The 22,482-nt window shown below is 36.1% G+C and overlaps 1 protein-coding gene across 3 annotated transcripts in view; it reads left to right on the top strand.

Moving 5' to 3' along the window:
* Positions 1-22,482, top strand: part of Tnks (tankyrase) — a 637,218-nt gene that overhangs the window by 161,496 nt on the left and 453,240 nt on the right. For all 3 annotated transcript variants that reach the window (XM_090377953.1, XM_090377952.1, XM_090377954.1), the window contains exon 9: positions 11,994-12,072. In XM_090377953.1, the coding sequence (XP_090234079.1) occupies positions 11,994-12,072 (79 nt within the window). The remainder of the gene's footprint in view (positions 1-11,993; positions 12,073-22,482) is intronic.

The following is a 22,482-nucleotide window of genomic DNA, read 5'->3' as shown; positions in this document are numbered from 1 at the left end:
GTATGATGAGGAGCACGTCTGTGGGAAACGTTCCTGGTACAAGCGCAGAGTGGCGCACCCATTACAGTCCGCAGCTCCATACGCGAGGTGCATGTCGGCCAGTTCAGCGTTTGAATACTCGTCCATCCTACTGCCTCGGGAACTGGTTCGCAAATGCTGACTTCCATCGGGATCACTGTTCATGCGACCTCCCATTCAACGTCCTCTACCTCATGACGAAGGCATTTCGGACCCTGCAATGCTATGTGATTCGTCTTTGTGCCCCCTACACTTCCTGCAAGTTTGTTGCACTGGTAGTGAATCACCCTGTATAGTGAAAATTTCAACTTCTAAGGTCCAACGAATGACCAAAAAAAAAACAAAAAAACAATGTGGTTATTGGGTTCACATTACGATATTTTCATGATATCTCCATTTATTCCTATGGGATGCAAAATACATATCCACAATTTTTTAAAGTTTTCACTGGCCGGTAAAAACTTACGTAAAGTTGAATTTCCATAAGTCGAGTATTACATAAGCTGGGGAGTGCCTGTATATGATGCCAAAATTATTTTTTGCATCCAGTTCCTTTGTGACTACATCATAAAAAAAGATAAAGTGCAGCCATTATCAACCCACTGCAGGATGGAAGCCTCCTCAACAATTCACATCATGATATCCAATCAAATTGGTCCGACAACACTTCCCCTTAACAAACTAATGCTGTGTCTGAACTATAACTGCAGTCTTGTCTAGATGATCCTGCAGTGCTTCTTTAACCAGTGCCTCCATTAATTTCCCTGAACTATAGTTAAACCAAGAGGTCTGTAATTATTTGTGTCACCCTTTGATCCTCCTTTGTGAATTGTGGTCTCATTTGCCCATCACCAGTCCATGGGGACCTCCCCTGACTCCAAGGAAGCTCTCATAATTATGGCTAAGAGTTTGCTTACTTACTTCATTTGCTGCTTCCATTAATATAACTGGATAGATCCCATCCACCACATCCATTAACTTCAACAATTTGACTTCAACAATTCCTTCTCCACTTTGCTCCCAGTTATTACAAAATCATTTGGCTCCATGTCAAGAGTTTGATAAACTTCTGGCATTCTCTTCTTTGCATAACTCCTTATGCGTGAATATAGATGCAAAATACTCATTCGGTTTGTCAGCTACCTGAGCAGGATCATCAATAGTTGAATGATCAATACTGAGTGGACCAACCTGATTCATCTCCTTCCTTCTAGAGTGTACATAAGTAAAGAACTCTTCACTGTTTTTCTTTGCATCCTTTGCCAAAGATTTCTCGTAATCTGCCTTTGCTTTCCTAACCACCCTTGTGACTTGATTACAGACTATCTTATATCTATCATAGGCATCTGTGTCTCTTGATAATTTATATGCATCTTATGCATTTTTTCTTCTCTGCCAAGAGTCCCATTAGTTCACCTGAGATCCATTTAGGCTTAAACATTGAACAATATTTCTGGACCACCCTAGTCACCTTTACGAAAGCAAAAACCCTTTCTCCCATAAGACATTCTGATTTACTCTCCCACTCCATTTCTCTGTAGAATAATTCATTGTACTCATCAGAGTCATTAGGCCTATAGCACACGCCTACTCTCAAATTCCCTCTCCCAGTGTTTGTCACACCAAACTGACTCAACATTGCACTGTCCACCCATGTAAAACTGAAAGCACTTAGTTAGATTTTGTGTTTCTTAACAAAGCATAACCCCTCCTCTCTTCTTATCCTTCTATGCACATTGTATTCCCCAGATTCCACTTCTGCATTCCTTATATCTGTGTGACACCACATCTCTGATATCACAACATTATCTGCCTTTGATGTGTTTACCAGCACTTCAAATTCATCAAATTTATTTACTAAACTCCTAACATTGGTGTACACGCAAGTATACTTGTTCTTATTCCTTAGCTACCCTAACACAGCCCATGTATTTACTTGTTCCATGATGACTCCTGGCAGACCCTGAAATCCCCAGTAACTTGTTTTCTAGGCTGCTGCTCATTCCAATAGAAGCAGTGCAAAAATAACTTTCACCTCTGCCAGTGGCTACTGTTAATCTATTAGTCTATGTATCCCTCCAAGCTTGCAGTTTTCCGACCCACCTAACACTGCCTTAATAGCATCAGCAAGTATTCTTGCACCCTTTCTATTTAAGTGTATTGCATCCCAGTAGAAGCGGTCTTTCCTGTTAACAAGCACAAACCAGGCTGAGAAAAGGTTCATCAAATTTACCTACCCCAAATTTTTCTACACCACAATCTCTCCAGGGCTGAATTTATTGACAAGGCTGTCATCATATACTGTCTCTTATCGCATTTGGGTAGGTAGATAGATAGACACTTTCAAATTTAACCCTTGCTTGCGACTTTTTTTCAACATTGACCTTAACTTGTTAAGGAATTCCACTGTTCTCTACTCTTAATGTCATTAGTGCCAACGTGTACAACGGTATCACCGTTTGTGCCTTAAAAGATGATATCTGCTCTACAACATCATCAAATTTGCAGCTTCTCTTCCATTCTTTTGTTGAGTGCCCAAGTTTCACTTCCATAAGTCATAGTGGGGCGTATACATTGGTTCATTATTTTATGTTTCAGACAAATTGGGATATTGCTCCTCAGTATATGACTATATTTCCTGAATGCTATCCATCCAAAATTTATTCTCCTCCTGACTTTCAGCCATTTATCATTATTACAACTGATGACTTGTCCCAGATAAGTATATGACTCTACCTTTTCAGTTACTGCTCCTTTAATGATTTTATCCTTTTCTGTGGCTTACTTTTGTTTTAGACATATTCATCTTTAGTCCAAAATCCTTACTAACTCTGCATAACTGATAAGATTTTCCTCTAATTCTTTGGGATCGTGGCTTATGACCACAATGTCATCTGCAAATCATAAATGGTTTAGGTACTCTTCATTCACATTCACTCCTTTCTGCGACCAGTCTAATCTTCTGAAAACTTACTGAAGGGTGGCAGTAAACAACTTCGGAGATATTGTGTCTCCTTGTCGAACTCCTTTCTCGATTTTAAATTTGCTACTGTCTTTGTCTAGTCTAATAAAGGAGGTAGTGTTCTCATATATTTTCTTCAAGATCATAATATATGGGGTATCCATGCCTTGTCTTTCCAGTGCCTGAAACATTGCCTTATGCTGTATGGAGTCAAATGTCTTTTCTTAATCCACAAATGCCAGGTATAATGGTGTTTTATATTCATTTGGTTTCTCCATTAGCTGTGACATTACGTGAAGGTAAGCCATAGTTGAGAATCCTGTCATAAAGCCAGCTTGCTCTTTCGGTTGATTCTCATCAAGTATTCTTTCTAATCTGTTAGTAATGACCCTTGTGAACAACTTGTAGATGTGGGATAACAAGCTAATTGGTCTATAATTTCCAATTTCTGATTTATCTCCTTTCTTATGCTTCAGAACAATGATTGCATTATTCCACTGCTTAGGCATCACACCTTTTCTAATGCATTTTGTGAAGAGCCTTGCCAGTTTTTGTATCATGTCTCTTCCTCCCAATTTTAACAATTCTACAGTAACTTCATCTTCTCCTGGGGCTTTCTGATTCTTCATTTTCTTCAACACATGGTGTATCTCATCAGGAAGGATATCGGTATGTCGTGTGTGTTACTAATTTGCGATCCACCTTCTCCACTGCTGGCATCATTCCCTCTCTCCTTGTATAATTCCCAATAGTAATCTTCTGCTATTTGAATTATGTCTACTCTGCTATTTATAAGTACACCATCGCTGTTCTTCAGTTTCAGTATCATTTGTCTTTCAGTATTACTGCTCATGGCTGCTGATTTAAATCCTTTGTTTTCCCTTAATGCTTGTTCTACTTTTCTTGTGTTAAATCTTATGTCCTCTCTGAGTCTCTTTCTAATGGCTTTGCATAACTCAGTATATTCAGTGTTGTCCTTGTTTATCTTGCTCTTCATTTGTTGCCTTCGGTTCATCATAACAAGTGTTTCTTGACTAATTTTTTCTTCTTTGGATTTCTTTTTCTATAGGTTTCTTGGGCTTTATCACTTTTAGAAAGTTGTAATATTCCTCGTCGATATCTTGGTCCTGAGCAGTCTGCAGAAGCTCAAACTTGTTCTTAAGTTCCAGTTCATACTGCACTTTCTCCTCTTTTGTTATCTCCAAGACCCTCATATTATTTACTCGAGTCAGTTTTTCTTTCCTTTCCTACATCTATATCAAGTGTGCATCTTACCAATCTGTTATCACTTCCAACATTTACCTTATTCAGGACAGTAACATCATTCACGATATGTCTTCTGTTAGTGAGGATGAAGTCAATTTCATTAGTTGTTAATCCGTTTGGACTCTTCCGTGTCCACTTTCTATTCACCTTTTTCTTGAAAATTGTGTTCGTTACTGACAATCCTTGAGATTCTCCAAATTCCACAAGTCTTTCATTTCTTTCACCAATTCCAAAATTTCCTATAGTTCCCCTTTCTGTGCTGCTTTGTGTTTTTCCAACCTTAGCATTGATGTCCCCCATAATAATAGTATAGTGGGTTTTCTGCTCATCTAGAAGACTCAATTTTGGTGTACATTTCTTCAGCCTCTTCATCATCATGGCTCGATGTTGGTGCATAAATAATTATAACCTTTAGCTTGTACCTCTTAGAAATTTTGAGTATTAGTCTTGACACCCTTGTTGATGTACTTTTGAATTCCAAAATATTGTTTTTTATATCTTTATGGACCAGAAAGCCAACTCCACCTTCACTCGTTTCTCTGTTTCCTTTCGTGTACAGCAGATTTCCACTTGATAAATTTATAAGTGATTCATTTCTTCTTCTTCTTCTTAGATGAGGCAGGACTTTTTTGGAAACGAAAATTTGGAAAAAAAGTTTCATATTGAAAGAAGAAAAAAACATGCCAGGTTTCAAAGTGGTGAAGGATCGGTTGACTTTATTGTTGGGTCGTAATGCTGCGGTGGATTTAAAATTAAAACCACTTTCAGTTTACCAGGAAGAGGGCCAAAGTACAACCCAAAATTGACACATTTTTCATGATTAAATTCATCATTTAAATTAATTCAATTATAATCAATTTAGATCAATTAAATTTATGATTTTAATTGGAATTTTAAGTTTAATTTTGATACGTAAGTAGTTACCACATAATTATATACGTATGCAATGCAGAATATTTTATATGTACAAATATTTGAATATTAAATAATTGACCGACGTTTATGCATCTTTTCACTACCATTTATTATTGGTTAGGAAATATCCTACGGCACCGACCGCAACTCAAAAATACATATGCTACCTTATGGGAATGCGCGCTTAGCGCGGCTTCTCTTAGCGCTCTGTTTTTCTGGAATGAATTATCAGCGCTAAGCAGGGGTCACCTGTATCATTGACAAAACTCCATGACCTGTCCTAACAGCCTGTCTGCATTGCTCAGAAAACTTCATATCTGACTGCACAATTACTCCCAGATCTTTTTAATTTTCTACCACCTTAGGTGTAGTACCACACAGTTGGTACATTTCTCTGGGGTTACTTCAACCCATATGCAGTACTTTGCATTTGGCAATGTTAAACTTCCGTTGCCACTTCTCAGCCCATCTGCCAAAATTTTCTAGATCCTGTTGCAGTAGCACACTGCCATTACTGTCATTAACAATCCTGCTAATCTTTATCATCTTCAAACTTCGACACAAAGCCTGATATACCTTCATCAATATCATTGATAAATATACAAAACAACAGTGCACCCAACACTGAACTCTGTGGAACTCCACTAATAACATTAGTCCATGAAGAGTAGCACCAATTGATTACAACCTCTGTCTTCTTCCACTCAACCATCCTTTTATCCATTGTAGCAATTTACTCTTAATACCATTCTACTCTAATATGTACAGTAGTCTTCCATGTGCAACAGTGTCAATAGCTTTCCTGAAATCCAAGTATATGATATCAAAATTATTTTTTGCATCCAGTTCCTTTCTAACCACATCATAATATTCAATCAAATTTGTCAGACAAGACTTTCCCTTAACAAACCCATGCTGTGTCTGAATTATTGCTGCAGTCTTGTCTAGATGATCCTGCAATGCATCTTTAACCAGTGCCTTCATTATTTTACCCAGAACAGAAGTTAAACTAACTGGTCTGTAATTTCTCAACACTGAACACAATGTCTGACTTTTAATTATATATACAGGGTGTTTTAAAAATATTGGTACAAACATTTAGGGGAGGTGTGTAACATCTAAAGGAATGTGAATCGCATAGGAACCCATAACCGGAAACGTCACAGGAAAGTAGTAACAGAGGCACAAGAAGCAGAAATGACACAAGGCAGTAATTAGTGGCAAACATTTATTTGACATAATATTAACAATGGAGTACGAGATGGATGCATTTCATGATGTTACAACAGATGCTTGAAGGTTCCACCATGAGACGTGATGCATGTGTGACACCGACGCAGCATGGATTGGCGGACACGGTCGACACATCTGGAGTTTCTTTGACAATAGCAGCAGCACAGATGAGTCTCGCCACGAGATCCATTTCCGTCTCCACAGGCGATTCATACCCGATAGATTTGAGGGCCCCCCACAGAAAGAAATCAAGGCTTGATAAATCAGGTGAGCGTGGAGGCCAGGCAACGGGTTCACCACGGCCAATCGATCGATGCCCAAAATGCCTGTTCAAATGGTCACGAACACACCTTCCATAATGGGCAGGTGCCCCGTAGTGTTGAAACCAAACGTTGCGTCTCACATTTGCTGGAACATCGTCAAGTAACCCTGGTAGAACTTGTTCAAGAAAGATCCAATATTTAGCGGAGTTCATGCAGGATGGTAACAGGTATGTGCCGACTAAGCAGTCACCAACCATACCTGCCCACACATTTATTGCGAGGCTGGAAAATTAAATCTTGAGCACTTTCTTGGAGAAACCACTGCGCAAAAGCCACACATGCAGGATAATCTTGGGGGAGCAGTAACTGAACCCTGTGGAGATAAAAGGGATGTAAGGAATCGTCATGGCAGACACACTGTACACTGCAACAGACAGTCCTGAGCAACGGCACGTGTGCTGGTAGTAGGATTATTCTGGACGGCATTCAACACACTTTATTTCATGGTGGGAGTTCGCGTCGAACGTGGTCTGCCCGCACTACTCCTGTTATCTCTAAATGACCCATCATTGCACAAATTTTGATGCACACGTGCAAAGAAATGGTGGTCCGGTACATGTCTGTCTGAGATGCGTTCTCCATAAATTCATTGAGTGGCTCGTCCATTGCATTCTGCTAATCCATACACTAGATGCATGTCTGCCAGCTCACAGTTCATATATTGATGCATGCTCTTCGTGCGGCGACTACTGCTTGAATGAGTAAACCAGAAATTTTCCCTCTCGCGAACTGATGAACAGCACTGTGTACCGACTTATGGTGACATTTCCGGTTATGGGTTCCTATCCGATTCACATTCCTTGATGTTACCTACCTCCATTAAACATTTGTGAGGTGCCTCCATAGCCAGATGGGAAGGAGCAGCAGTGCGTAGCACACGCTTCTTGATTAGACCGCGGTTCAACCCAGTCACCACCAAATACGGAGGATGCGGAAAGGTCGGGGAATGACCACCGCATATCCCGGAGCAATATGGCCTTAGTTGCTAATGCTCCTAAAAACCAAATAACAAAACTTAAACATTTGTACCAATATTTTTGAGACACCCTCTATATATATAATGAATGAAAACCTGTAAAGTTTGTACTCTGGTTTTATCAGTGCATAATTTTCCATCAAAGTTAGCGACAGGCCTGGACATTGTAGATATATCAATCATAAAATCGTTGCATGCTTTAAAACTATGTTGATTCTTAAGGTTAATAGCAAAAATTACAAAAAAAATTATGAATATTATATTGTTATACATAAATTAATATGTTGTCTTTGTAGCTAACTGTCTCTGTCCCTGTAACAAATATATTGATATCATATATCCACACATTGTTTAATATAGCAATATATAATATCAATTATGCATCAGTTTATATTGATATATGCGCATATAATATATTGATAATGTATTATCGTCTATAATTTTATTTTTATCATTTAATAAAATATATTATCTCAATATCTATAGAACATAGTGAAATACACACCATTCTTTTTTCATAATAGCAAATTGCAATAAATGGCGTCGATTTAATTGTATGTCATATTGCAACTGCCTTCACAATGAGTTACTATGTATTGCACTTCCTGGAATAAGCAACGCTTCTCCAATGAAGAAGACTATTGTTACTTATTCTTAGCGATACCACCACTCAGATGCCACTGTTTCAAGGCTTATTGGCCTGTCATCGGTGGGTGGGCAGGTAGCCTGGTGTTGCAATCATGCCAACCCAGTTATCAAGTATAACTCCACAATATGAGAGATGTGAAAGGGTGTACATAGTAATATTTACTAAGTAAATAAATGCACGAGGCAATACATTATGAATTGGGAATTTACTATAGAACATTCAGCGAAATACACACCATTCTTTGTCCATAATAGCAACATCCAGATATCAGGTGCTGTCTGGGTGGTGGTATCTGCTGAGAATAAGAAACAATAGTCTTCTTCATTGGAGAAGCGTAGTGCAATACATGGTAACTCGTAAAGGCAGTCACAATACGAAATGCAATTAAATCAATGCCATTCATTGAAATTTGCAATTATATACAAAGAATGGTGTGTATTTTACCAAATGTCCTATAGTAAATTCCCAATTCATAATGTATTATGCCTCGTGCATTTATTTACTTAGTAATTATCTCAATATGTATAACAGGTAGTTATAAAATGTTTCCCTATTCAGGTGACCCTAGTGTCAAAACGGTTAGAGATAGTGATGTGAAAATTGGTGGGTATGTCATTTAGGGTATGAGGAAGCAATTTGTAGAAGAAAAAAAATTAGTTCAAATTTCCAGAACCAGGGGAAAAATAGGCACTGTAAACATGAGATGGAATACTTAACTTAGGATTAGATTTTAATATCAGAACTTAGAAATCTACAGATATTGTTCTATATGCTTTCCTTCACTCGAGATGACATTCTGAAAATGGAGGACTGCTTGTGACGCAGTTTTGCATAGCATCTCATTGGCGATGTTGGCTACATGCTGTTTAATGCTTGCTTTCAAATCGACAAGCATCTGTATGCCACCACGGTAAACTCTGTCTTTCAGGTTTCCTCATAGCCAGAAATCACAGGGATTGAGATCTGATGATCGGGCTGGCCAGAACTGTGGAAAGTCTCTAGAAATGATGTGACCATTTCCGAATGTTGAACAGAGCAGTTTCTTCACTTGTCGACCAGTGTGCGGAGGGGCACCATCTTGCACGAACACTACTGTCTCCAAGCATTGCCTTTCTTGTAGAATGGGAAGAGTGCAGTACCATGCACTAGTTACTGAACACCTTATGGTGCCATGAGCTGTAGACTCTTCAAAGAAAAATGGTCCGATTATAAACTCTGTTGTGAATCCACACCGTACTGTAATGTATGGACTTTGTAGTGGTTTTTCATCCACAGAAGGTTGACGAGAGGTTATATTTGGCAGTTTTGTTCATTTACAGCCCCACAAAGAGGGAAATGTGCCTCATCAGACCACAAAATCATTAGAGTCCATGTATCGTCAAGTTCCATACGAGCCAGAAATCACAGAGCAAAGTCTATTCGTTGTTGCTGATCACAAGACTAGTTCGTGCACTATGTGAATCTTGTACGGGAACCAGCATAAAATTATTCAAAGCACTTTACGTACAGTAGACCAAGGAAGGTTTGAGTCTCTTGACACACCTCTGGCACTACTGACTGGTAGAGTTTCGCATTCTGACCATTGCAACCACCACTTCATCCACTACCTCCGTTCCGATACGTGGTTGTCCCCTGCCTGGGATTGCACCTAGCTCCCCGGTCGGTCGCTTCAAATTTCTTTATTAGTTTTCGAAGTCCCACTGACAATGTCAAAGGTCCTTTATGCAAACATTTAAGTTTCAATATTCACATAGAGCTGCATTAGTATTATTCTGGTTGAACAGTTTTACTAAAAGAGCATGTTTCTTTTTTGTAAGAGCCATAATGGTTATTGACAGTGGCATTGGCACTGCTTTTATCTAACAGGATGTCATTTACATAAGCAGTGTGTCTTGAAGTAAATGACAACTTTTACATATGTGCAGCACCGTTTCCCCCTGGTGGTGGAAATTTGAACTAATATAATTTCTTCTACAAATCACTTCCCCGTACCCTAAATGACATACCCACCGATTTTCACAGCATTTATTCAAACCGTTTTGACACTAAGGTCTCCTGAATAGGAAAACTTATTTTATAACTCCCCGACTTAGGTAAGGGTTGCGTTCTGCATAAGTCGGAATTTCCTTAAAGGCTTATGCAGCACTTGCAATTATGTGCACTGAATTTGATTGAAGCAAAAACTAAAATGTTCGACGAAATGTAAATAGCATTATTTGCAATAAATTATTTTTTTTATCTCATGTGCAGGAAAAACTTTAAAAGGGTACAAAATTACAAAAGTGTGCAATTACAAAAATTTTACTTTAACTTTGTGGAAGCCAGTGCAATGCTTCAACCTATTAAACCACTTTTGCTTGCCACGAACTTGGCTTGGGTTCGCCGTACTTGTCTTGAACATATTCATAAATACGTCTTGCTTTTGCTTAAATGGCCATTAGTCTCAGGGGCACTTGCTTTTGAATTTGATTTTCCATTCATATTATTAGCAGCTGTTCCATCTTCGATATAGCACCTGAACACTGTTTGGTGATCACTGTTGATCTTAAGTGCGTTGATCCTTTGACATGTTCTTTTATACATGCACTATTCCTTAAAATAGTATTCACTGTTGAAGTAACGAGACCTAATTCCCTTGCAATAGATGACAAATTTGTCCTACTTCATACTTCTTAAACATTTTCATCTTCATTTCTAAATCAATTTTGTTTCGTTTCCTAGCACTGCCAGCACTTGTACTTTTCGTTAGTCGCTTTCCCTTCATCATTGTAATAAGTAAATAGGAATGAAGAGAAGAGTCTGAAAATTATTTATATTTTTTATATAATTGAAGATTTCATGGAAGGGGGAAACATATTTCACCATTATAACGTAAAAACCCACACAATTCCAGTTACTGTATTATTGCAAATGCAATAAGATTTGAGTCTACTACCCATTTATAATAGATTGCAGTAACAGAAAAGCCAAATAAACTGAAAAGTGCAAATTGTTTTTATTGTTTTATGGTCATAACCTCCAGAAATTTGCTTTAGAAAAATATCACAAAGGCATTAAATTGATTCTTATAACAGAACATATGATAACCATGAAAGTGTAGTGCAGTCTCTGGCTGGACCACTTAGCTGTTCCTCTCAGCCAATAGTAGTATTTGTAAACGTGTTTGCCACATGTTTTATTTTTGCATCCTTTAGTTAATAGTGATTTTTGTGCTGTGCTTATTTGACATAAAATTATATAAAACTAACACAATTTTCATTATAAAAATGACCATATAGAGTTAAATAGCTTAGTTATATAGCAAAAATTTCAACTTCTGAGGTCTTGGAACGAATTACTTAAAAAAAAAAAAAAAACTATGTTATTATGTTCACATTATGATATTTTCTCAATACCTCCATTTATTCCTACAGGATGCAAAATACGTTATTTTTTTATTATTATTTTTTTTTTTTTTTTCAGTTTGCATCGGCTGGCAGAAACTTACGTAACTTGAATATTACGTAAGTCATAGAGTGCCTGTATTGAGATAATATATTTAATACCTTTCATATTTGAGGTTCATTTAATTATGTTAACTTTTAGTTAAATACATTAGTCCTTTGGTATTAATAATGGGATATTTCTAATTTTATCAAAAATATTTCATAGATTTCTTACTCCTCTTCATGTGGCAGCAGACAAATCTAATTTGGATGTGGTGGATGTGTTATTAAAACATGGTGCTAAGGTTAGTGACTTGTATACAGTATTATTTCATTTTTATGGCATAACCACAGTGTCGATATTTGCAGTTATTCATATAACTTATGTTTTAATGATTGTTTATTGTTACTTTTACAGTGTATTATGATGTTCAAGTATCCCCTTCAATTATAGTGTTCTCTGATTGTAATTTTGCTTACTTGTTTCCTTTTTTTTTTGGTGTTTTAGCATATGTGCATAATGCACATATTGCCTTCACCATGTCCATTAGTTCGCATGGAACAACTTGACTTCCAGCAGATGGATTTTCATTAAATTTTATATTTTGGATTTTTAAAAGGGTCTTCTGAGCCACTCCAAATTCCATTAAAATCACAGCAATAGAAATCTGGTAGTTATTATTTCTTTTTAGTTATTTATTTATTTTTCTATCATGATGTAATAACTCGACTCCCAGTGGAAGAATTTTCATGAAATTTTATATTCTGCTGTTCTAGAACAATTTGTTGATCATTCCCAAATTCCATTAAAAATATACAGTAGGAAACCGACAATTATTATTTTATTGTCAATCCCTCCATATGTAATAACGCCAATCACAGTGGGTGGATTTTAATGAAAGGTTATATTTTGTTCTTCTAGAACAATTTGTTAATCTTTCCCAAATTTCACTAAAATCAGACCAATGGAAAACTAACAGTTATTTATTTTTTTATACACATCACATAGGTTATCCATATGCTGTATATTGTAGCAGAAGCACTGGTTATTATGTTTGTTGCCATTCTCTGGTTGGAGGAATGAATGGGCAATGGAGGATGTGCAGGGCAAACATTTCTTGGTTTGCACATAAGTCATTGCTTTTTGCTTGTTTTTTGATTATAAATCATGAATTACTATTTGCCAAGGCCCTGAAATGTAATGCACCACATACATTTCATTTTTATTGTTGTGTACGTTACATTTCTAACTTGTTTTATTTCCTATATTCATTGTTTTCAAACCAGGTTTTGTTTTCATTTGTGGGGGATATCATGAGTTGATATTCTGGACATTAAGTTGAGCCAGAAAATATTTAAAACATTTCAAATGTCTGTACAGTTTTTGGTATAATTACTTTATTTTCATTAAATACTGTGATTACGTTTTTATTTGCTGTAAAATAAAGAACACTGTATATACAGGTAGATATTGTGTGTGCCTATAAAATTATTTGTAATATAAAAATATCTTACTATACATTAAAATAATTTTTCTCCTAGTGATATTTATTCAGCCAATGGGAGGAGAGAGAGAGAGAGAGAGAGAGAGAGATGCGGGTTAATTGTGGTAATATATAACAAATACTAAAATATATAACACAAGCTTCTGTTTAAGCGTGGTCATGCGCTATATTTATCTAAAATTATCACACCGTATATTACGAGAAGTTGCTATTAAACTAATGAGACTTCTGCAGTAAAATAAATATGAAATATTTTGTACCTTACAAGTTATCCCCTTCAAAATAATTGCCTTGGGCTTGCACACACTGTTCCATACACTTATTGAAAGCACAGAAATATTTCTGTAAGCCCTTTTAACACTTCAGTGGACTGAAAATGGGTTTCCTTAAGTACACTTTTCAGATTATTAAGAGAAAAAAGTCACAAGGGATTGGTCTGGTGAGTAAGGTGCATGTTCACACATAGAGATTTGTTTTTTGGCGATAAACTGGCAAACAGAGAGTGCGTTGTGTGCTGGAGCATTGTTTTGATGGAGCATCCAACCATCCATCCAGAATATTCGTGTCTCTTCTTTAAAATTACAGGAACTCCTCAACTTATGTAAAGGTTGTGTCCATGTGGAACGCTATGTAAGTAGGATTTTACATAAGTTGGAATTTCCCTCATGCTTGTGCAGCACTTGCAACTGTGCACGCTGAATTGATTGAATCAAAAAAAAAATGTTTGATGAACATGTAAATAGAATTATTTATTGTATTTATTCAATTCTTTATCTCACGAGCAGGAAAAATTATGAAAGCGTGCAATTTAAAAATTATAAAATCACAAAAAAAAGAGAAGAGACAGGCATAACGTCAGTAAGTTTTACCTCTCGAGCATCGTTGGCAAAATCGACGTCTACAGCTGATAAGTATGCCGCTGCAGAGATTTAGAAGGGGTCAGCCGCTCATTCACTGTCAGGATCCATATTTTCAAACCTTGCCATTGTCGATGCAGTTTCATGAAATGCCATTTCCATCTCTCTGGTGATGAAGCATCTTGGCTCCTCATTTGGTTCATCTTAAACTTCGTCAGCATTTTATTCTTTCACTATTGCTACCTGCAAATCAATAAGTTGTTCATTAGATAATTCTTTCTCTTCTTCCTCTATGAACTCCTCCACGTCTTTGGCATCAGCCTCCAGCTGAGGTAGCTCTGCTTTACAATCTTATCTGTAACCTCTTCATATGATTCTTCTTTTTCAAATCCTTCGAAGCCTTTTACATGACGTGGGCATATTTTCTTCCATGTGCCATTTAAACAACTTTTAGTAATTTCCACCCAGGCCTTATTAATGTTTAAGATGGTGTGGTAAATATTGTAAGATTTCCAAAAGTCTCTTAACATAAAATTTTTCTCGCCGTCTACTGCAGACAATGCCTGAGCAAATGTTATGCGTAAATAGTATCTTTTAAATTCAAAATAACACCCTGATCCATAGGTTGGATGAGTTAAGTCGTGTTTGGTGTTAGAAATATGACTCTCACTTTCAAATTGAAATCAATTAGATGTGTAGGATGTCCAGGATTATTATCTAATAGGAGCAAAATCTTGAAAGGAATATCGTTGTCTTTACAATATTTTTCAACCACGGTAATGAAGCAGCATTTAAACCAATCCTCAAAGAGAGATATTGTTATCCATGCTCTCTGGTTTGATCGGAAATGCACGGGTAGGGTGGCTTTATTGATGTCCTTAAATGCACAAGGATTTCCAGAATGATACACAAGAAGTGGTTTTAATCTATAATCTCCCGCTGCATTAGCCCCAAGCAAGAGTGGGGCCCTATCTTTTGACACCTTGAAACCTGGCATTGTATTTTCCTCTTGAGCAATGTATGTTTGATCTGGCATTTTTTTCCAATACAACTTTAAAAATTTGCTGCCTTCATCAATAATTTTTTCCAACACATCACAAAATTTCTGTACAGCTGCAGAATCGGCACTGGTGACTTCACCACATACTTTAACGTTGTGGATCAGTGCAATGCTTGAACCCATTAAACCAACCATTGCTTGCCACGAACTTGAGTTGGGGTTCGCAGTACTTATCCTTAATATCTTTATAAATACTTGTTGCTTTTGCTTGAATGGCCATTGGACTCAGGGGCACTTGTGTCTGAATTTGATTTTCCATCCATATTATTAACAGCTGTTCCATCTTCGATATAGCACCTGAACACTGTTTGGTGATCACTGTTGATCTTAAGTGCGTTGATCCTTTGACATGTTCTTTTATACGTGTACTATCCCTTAAAATAGTATTTACTGTTGAAGCAACGAGACCTAATTCCCTTGCAATAGATGACAAATTTGTCCTGCTTCATACTTCTTAAACATTTTCACCTTCATTTCTAAATCAATTTTGTTTCGTTTCCTGGTACTTCCACCACTTGCACTTTTCGTTGGTTGCTTTCCCTTCATCATTGTAATAAATAAATAGGAATGAAGAGAAGTTCTGAAAATTTGTTTTTTATATGATTGAAGATTTCAGTGATGGGGAACACATTTCACCATAATAGCATAAAAACCCACACAATTGCAGTTATTGGTATTATTGCAAATGCGGTAAGATGTGTTTACTACCCATTTATAATTATATGCACTAACAGAAAAGCCCAATAAACCGGAAAGTGCAAATTGTTTTTATTATTTTTTTGGTCGTGACCTCCAGAAACCTGCTTTAGAAAAATATCACAAAGGCGTTCAAAATTGATTCTTGTAATGGGAACATATTATAACAATGAAAGGATAGTGCAGTTTCCATTATAAAAATGACCTTTTAGAGAGATAAATAGCTTAGTAATATAGCGAAATTTTCAACTTTAAAGGACCTGGAACGAATTACAAAAAAAAACCCCAATGTGTATTGGGTTCACCTTACGATATTTTCACGATACCTCCATTTATTCCTACAGGACGCAAAATACGTTTCCACGAGTTTTTTAAATTTGCACTGGCCGGCAAAAACTTGCGTAAAGTCGAATTTTCGTAAGTCGGGGAGTTCCTGTATTTAGTCTTGTCAGAACCTCAGTGTAATATGCTTGATTGGCAGTTTGATTTGAGTTGTTGGGATTCAGCCATAATAATTCCTAAATCGAAGAAATATCGAAGAAACCCATTTCATTTTTATTTTAACAGGTCTGGGGGATTGTTTTGTCTTCCATTGCATTGATTGTCTTTTAGTTTCTTTCTGTACTTGGAATAGCTAATTTTTATCTCAAGTAATTACTGTACTCGGAAAGTCTGGATCTTCAGTTTTTATCAAAACATCATACTTGGCACTTGACATCTTCTCATTCTTTCACCTTCATTCAAAAATTTTTTTTGGCACCACCTTGGTGTGCGCACGTGCACACACACTTTCCTCATGCCTAAATTTTCATTTAAAATATGCCTGTTTCTTTGCCCATATCAAGTTCTGATTCAACCACTCTAATGCTTAAATGATGATCACTTCTAATCAATATCCTTAACTGGTTCACATAGTTTTCATGGATACTGTATGGCCTGTTCATTTATCACCTTCCACATTCTCTTTCTTCTAAAAATCTTTTATGCTATTCAAACACATGCGTTCATGACCTAATATCTTCCTCATAAAATTAATGTAATAATTCAATCTTCAGTTGGTGTTTTCTTTAGTTTTGTTAAAAATTTGAGATTGATCCTTTGATTCTTTTGTCTGTAATTTTTCTGGACAACTGAAAAGCACATGGTAATTAAAACTTGTCTCACTGCAGAGCAGATGAGCTTGTTGGAATTTGATGTGGCAGACAACTAGGGAAAGGTTCAAGGTCAACTGCTGTGCCTTTGTTGCACAGGTGGTGCTTGGTGTGTAGTGACTGTGCATGCAGTCTCATTATTTAATGACCACACACTTTTTACGTGTAAAAAAAAAAAAAAGAAAGAAAGAAATATGCAATGACTGTTTTAATAATATTGGCATGCGTAATTGCTCTACAAAATGTAAAATAAGTGCTCTCCCATAAAAACAAAGGATTACTTAATAACTTTTCCTAGGCTAGCATTGTTTTGGTTTGGCTAAAGTGATGCTTGGCCCTTAGTAGTTCAGTTTTCAGTTTCACCATTAAAATATCACCGATCATGATAAAGAAAAAATATTAGTGAAAGTGGTTCTGCTGCTAACAAATAACATATAATGATGTAGAATTGTGAGGTTATGCAGTAGTATAGGGTTGTAATTTTTAAATAAATTACCATATGCTTATGACTAGCCATTGGATTATATGCACTAAAAAATAGGCAATATGTGCTATAAAATTCAAAAATTTTTGAATCGAAATAAGTAATATAGCAAAGTTTTCAACTTTCAAGGACTTGGAACGAATTACAAAAAAAAAAAAAAAACCCAATGTGTATTGGGTTCATCTTACGATATTTTCACGATACCTGCATTTATTCCTACAGGATGCAAAATACGTTTCCACGATTTTTTTTAAGTTTGCACCAGCTGGTGCAAATTTAAAAAAAAATTGAAGAAAAAAAAAACAAATTGTATATAATTACAGTTTATTTGTGTTGAACATTTAAACGTAGAAAAAATGTTGTTGAAAAGTTTTAGAATGTGGATCATTTTACAACTTGCACATGAATAACATTGTTATAGTAGACAACAATTTTCCATAGTAAATCTGGTTTTATTATCTAAAATCATTTTAAAGGCTAGAGCGCAGTGGTTTTCGACCTTTTTTTAATAACGGCACCCCTAAGTAATTTATTTTGTTTTGTGGCGCTTTTTTCTCAATTTTCTGCTTGTTATATCTGATTTTCTCTCTCTCATATATATATATATATGATCAAATTAATCCAAAAATTAAAAAGAGAAATAAAAATTACTGAAATATATATTAAAATAAATAACAAAAATTATAGAAAAAGCTATCATCCATCAGTGGCAGCAGAAAAACACAATCTGCCACATGTTGTGTATAATATGCTAAATTAAAATAGAATATTGCCAATAGTATGGCTAATGCTGCACTTGTACCGACGTCTATAGCCTAATTAGTTGCTATATAGAGTGGAACTTCTCTATTATGAACTTTCTATTTAATGAATTTCTCTATATTATGAATTTTTTTGCAAAACATTGCACCTTAAAACGAAATTACATGTAAAATTAACCCCATATAGCGAAGTGTTTCTATAACGAATTTTTAAAAAAATTAGTGAAAGCATTTTTGAAGATTTTCAAGCATTTACTGCTAAACAGCCACTCAAATATACTGCCTCCTTCCGAAATTGCGCATTAGCATCTGGAATTAAATAATCATCCTTTTAGTGAACACATGTGGCCATTGATGCCCGTAGGAGGATCTTTGTTTCATTTTTGTTACAGTTATTAAACCAAATGGGTTTTCTTAAAAGTGGTCTTAAACTTTACAATAAATAGGGTAGATTTGTAAATTGATGTTGGCTCAGGGGAAAACGAAATTTGCTGCGGTAAACCTTTAGCATGCTGCGGTGGCAATACATAGAATGCTACCATAGTCGGTTTTAATAACGCCTACTGAGTGACATTTGCTTCTCATCTCAACTGTACCACATGACCTTCCTGTCAATCATTATATGATATGTCTGTTCTCATCTAACTGGACTCCCTGTAGATGGTTTTCATGAATTTTTTTTATTTCGTTCATCATCAGTCACATAGGCTATATGCTCTTGTATTTTTTTTTTTCTAAAAAAGTAACATACAGCATACATTAATCATAAATTTTCTTTTGTGTACGTATGAATGAAGGCAGAATAAAAGAAATTCACAAAGTTGTATATTTCTTCAAAGTGATTGATAGGAAAGGTCACATGATACTGTTGAATTTCCAAGCGAACATCAATGAGTAGGCGGTACTAACAATTCACTATATGGCCAGCGCAGCGAAGTTTGCGGTGTATGTATTGGAAAGAGCTGCAGTCGAGTAATTTTTAAATTTGAGGAAACAATGTCGAAGAGAAAGTGTTTAAGTATTAATGATAAAGCAAAGATTGTTAAGACAGGGTTTTAAGAAAAAAGATGTTGCGGAGAAATATGGCATACCTGCAAGCAGTTTATCTACGATTTTAAAAAAAATCGAGAATCAGTTTTAAATGCAATTGAAGGAGGAGCAGACAAGAAGCGAATTAAGTTGTGTATATACGAAGATGTTGATAAAGCTGTTCTAAAATGGGTGCAAATGATACGTGAAAAGAATATCCCAATATTGGGCCTAATAATTAAGCAGCAAGCTCTGAAATTTGCACTGTCCCTTGGACATACAGAATTTAAAGCGATCACTGGGTGGCTAGATAAATTTAAGAAGCACCACAGAATTGTGGAAAAGGTTATTTGTGGAGAAAGTGTTAATGTAAGCGAAGAAGATTGCAACAGTTGGAGGAACAATACCTTAAAGAAGATTTTGGAAGAATATGAGCGTAAGATGTTTTTAATGCTGACGAAATCAGTATATTCTTTAAATGTTTACCAAATAGAACACTTGCTTTTAAGGATGATAAATGTTTTGGCGGAAAACAAAGCAAAGAAAGAATCACTGTGCTAGTTGGAGCAAATATGACAGGAAGTGAAAAATTAAGGCTTTTAGTCATTGGAATATTAAAAAACCCAAGATGTTTTAGAGGCACAAAATCTTTGGAAGTTGACTACACCTTTAATAAAAAAAGCATGGATGACAAGTGATATTTTTGAAGAATGGATATAAAACTAGACAAGCGTATAACAAAAGAAAAAAGGAAAATCGTGTTGGTAACTGACAACTGTCCGGCACATCCTGCCAGTATTTCTGCCAAACTTAAAAGTGTGAAGTTGTTTTAACCACCAAACGTAACGTCAAAACTCCAGCCAGTGGACCAAGGCATTATTGAAAACTTTAAATTTCATCATCGAAAGAGAATAATAATGAAGCTTGTCAATGCGTCAATCAATATAATGAAGATTGTCAATCAATTATCAATAGAAACTTGGAGGTTACTATTAACCTTAGAGATTGCATCTCTGAACTGGCAAAAGTTTGGACAAACGATGTCACCAAATACACTATTCAAAATTGTTTTTCAAAAGCGGGATTTGCATTGAATACAGAAGTCGAACAAGATGAACTACCCCTTTCACAACTGAAAAACTTTTGGACATTATTAGAATCATCCGGAAACATTGAAAATGAAATAACACTGGATAGTTATGTTTATGTAGATCAAGATCTGACTACAGCAGAACATCCAAATGAAGATGAAATACTGCTGAACAGTGTCAGACGCAACCATGATCATGAAGAAATTAACGGTTCGTTTGAGTCTACAGTTTTGTGAAAATGTTCCTGATAATGTTTTTAATGCTCTGAACAAATGTGAGGTTTTCTTTGAGAATCAGACAATTTTTTAATTGTACTGTGCAAATGAAAATTACAGATTTTTTTAACATTTGTGATACTTGCCGACGAAAATTGTGTAAACGTAATTTAAATAAGTGTTTTTGAAATAAAATACATTAAAAATAAATGTAGATTCGTTTTCATTTTCTAATTAGATAAAAATTAAATTAAATTTCTAATAAAAAAGATATTCTCTGTATAACGAATGTTTTCGCTGGATTTATCGAATTTGTTATAGGGAAGTTCGACTGTATTTTCAGTTCAACTATTGTTTTGTCAGTGGGTGTGGTTTGGCCATGCGAGTACTAGGCTTTCTGTTTTATTATTTTTCGCTGCATAAGGACCATCGCTATGCAAATGTATTGCATCGGCAGTTCGATCTTAGTATCGTCCTGTCGTTGCATGAGTTTGTTTAGCGTTTGAAATGCAGTAATTCCCTGAATTACTGCATTTCCCTGACTATTATTGGCCTCGTGGTCCTCTGTCGAGATGGGGCATAATGGTCAGTCTATTTTATTTTATTTTATTAATTTTTAGTTTATTTGATCATGTAATGTTGTTAGTTTACGTTTCCACCTTAGCGAGATTTCACATAATTCGGAAACAGGTGCCATCGGGGCACCGCTAAATTTCTTTTAATTGGCTTAACTTTTTAAATTATTTTAGGAACGTTGCTTCAACACTACTCTTTTCTTCTTTAAAAATTGCAGCCATTATCAACCCACTGCAGGGTGGAAGCCTCCTCAACAATTCATGCTGAGGGAAATGGACCGTAATCTGCCATGCTGGTCCAGTGCGAGTTGGCAAATCGACCGTATTTAGAAGTCAGGGGCTTGAACCCCAGTCTACTCAAAGAGTGTGTGCTAGTGCATTTCTGCTCCTGACCACTCGGCTACGGAAGCCTTTTCTTCTTTACCTCCCCCCTCCCATATTTTTCTGTTATTGTTATTTTATTTGGTTAGTTCATTTTCACTCTGCTGGTTTGCCATGCTACTGGCAATATTCTATTTTAATTTAGCTTATATATACAGTGAAACTTCTCCTAACGGACACCTCTCGCTAACGGACATCTCTCTACAACAGACATTTTCAAATTCCCCAACTCACCTCCATTGGTTTTAATGTGTTTGCAGCTTCTGTCTAGCGGACATTCTCTGTAACGGACGCGGACAGGCAATCTGCACTGTTTTGTTTAGATTAGCACTTAATTTGATCTCCCCATAACGGACTGCGGGAGAGCTCACGGCCCTTTTTCTAGGAACTTTTTCTTCCACATATTGCCTCAATCGTGTGTTTATTTTCTATTTCCGATTCTGAATTTTATCAAGGTTTACGTCGCGGTTCTAAACCCTTTTTCAAGAATTTTAAGGCACGTGTAAAACTTCTGATGAATTCGGTGTGTGCAGGGGGGGGGTAGAATATGGTCGGCCTTTTGTCTTTTCAGTTTCAGTTTTGTTCAGTGTCGTGTGAAGTGCACAATGTCTTCTCGTAAACATTTAACTTTAAAAGATAAAGTCGAACTCATTAATGCGTATGATCGGCAAAAAAATAGTGTTCCCAATCTCGCTGCAAAATTCAAAATCGGGAAGACGCAGGTAAGCAACATCCTAAAAAAAAAAAAAAAAAAAAAAAAAAAAAATGAACTGCTCAAACAATTTTGGCAACACGTAAATGATCAGGTTAAAAAATCATTCCCGAAAACTGTTGGACTTCAAATTGACAATGTTACGTATGAGTGGTTTTGTCGCGCACATGCTAAAAAAATTCCCATTAATGGGCCTAT

This window comes from Mastigoproctus giganteus, chromosome 7, assembly GCF_048544385.1.
Source record: "Mastigoproctus giganteus isolate SK-2022 chromosome 7, ASM4854438v1, whole genome shotgun sequence".
Classification (NCBI taxonomy): domain Eukaryota; kingdom Metazoa; phylum Arthropoda; class Arachnida; order Uropygi; family Thelyphonidae; genus Mastigoproctus; species Mastigoproctus giganteus.
The sequence above is the reverse complement of the archived record's forward strand: the minus strand, read 5'-3'. Positions and strand labels throughout refer to the sequence as shown.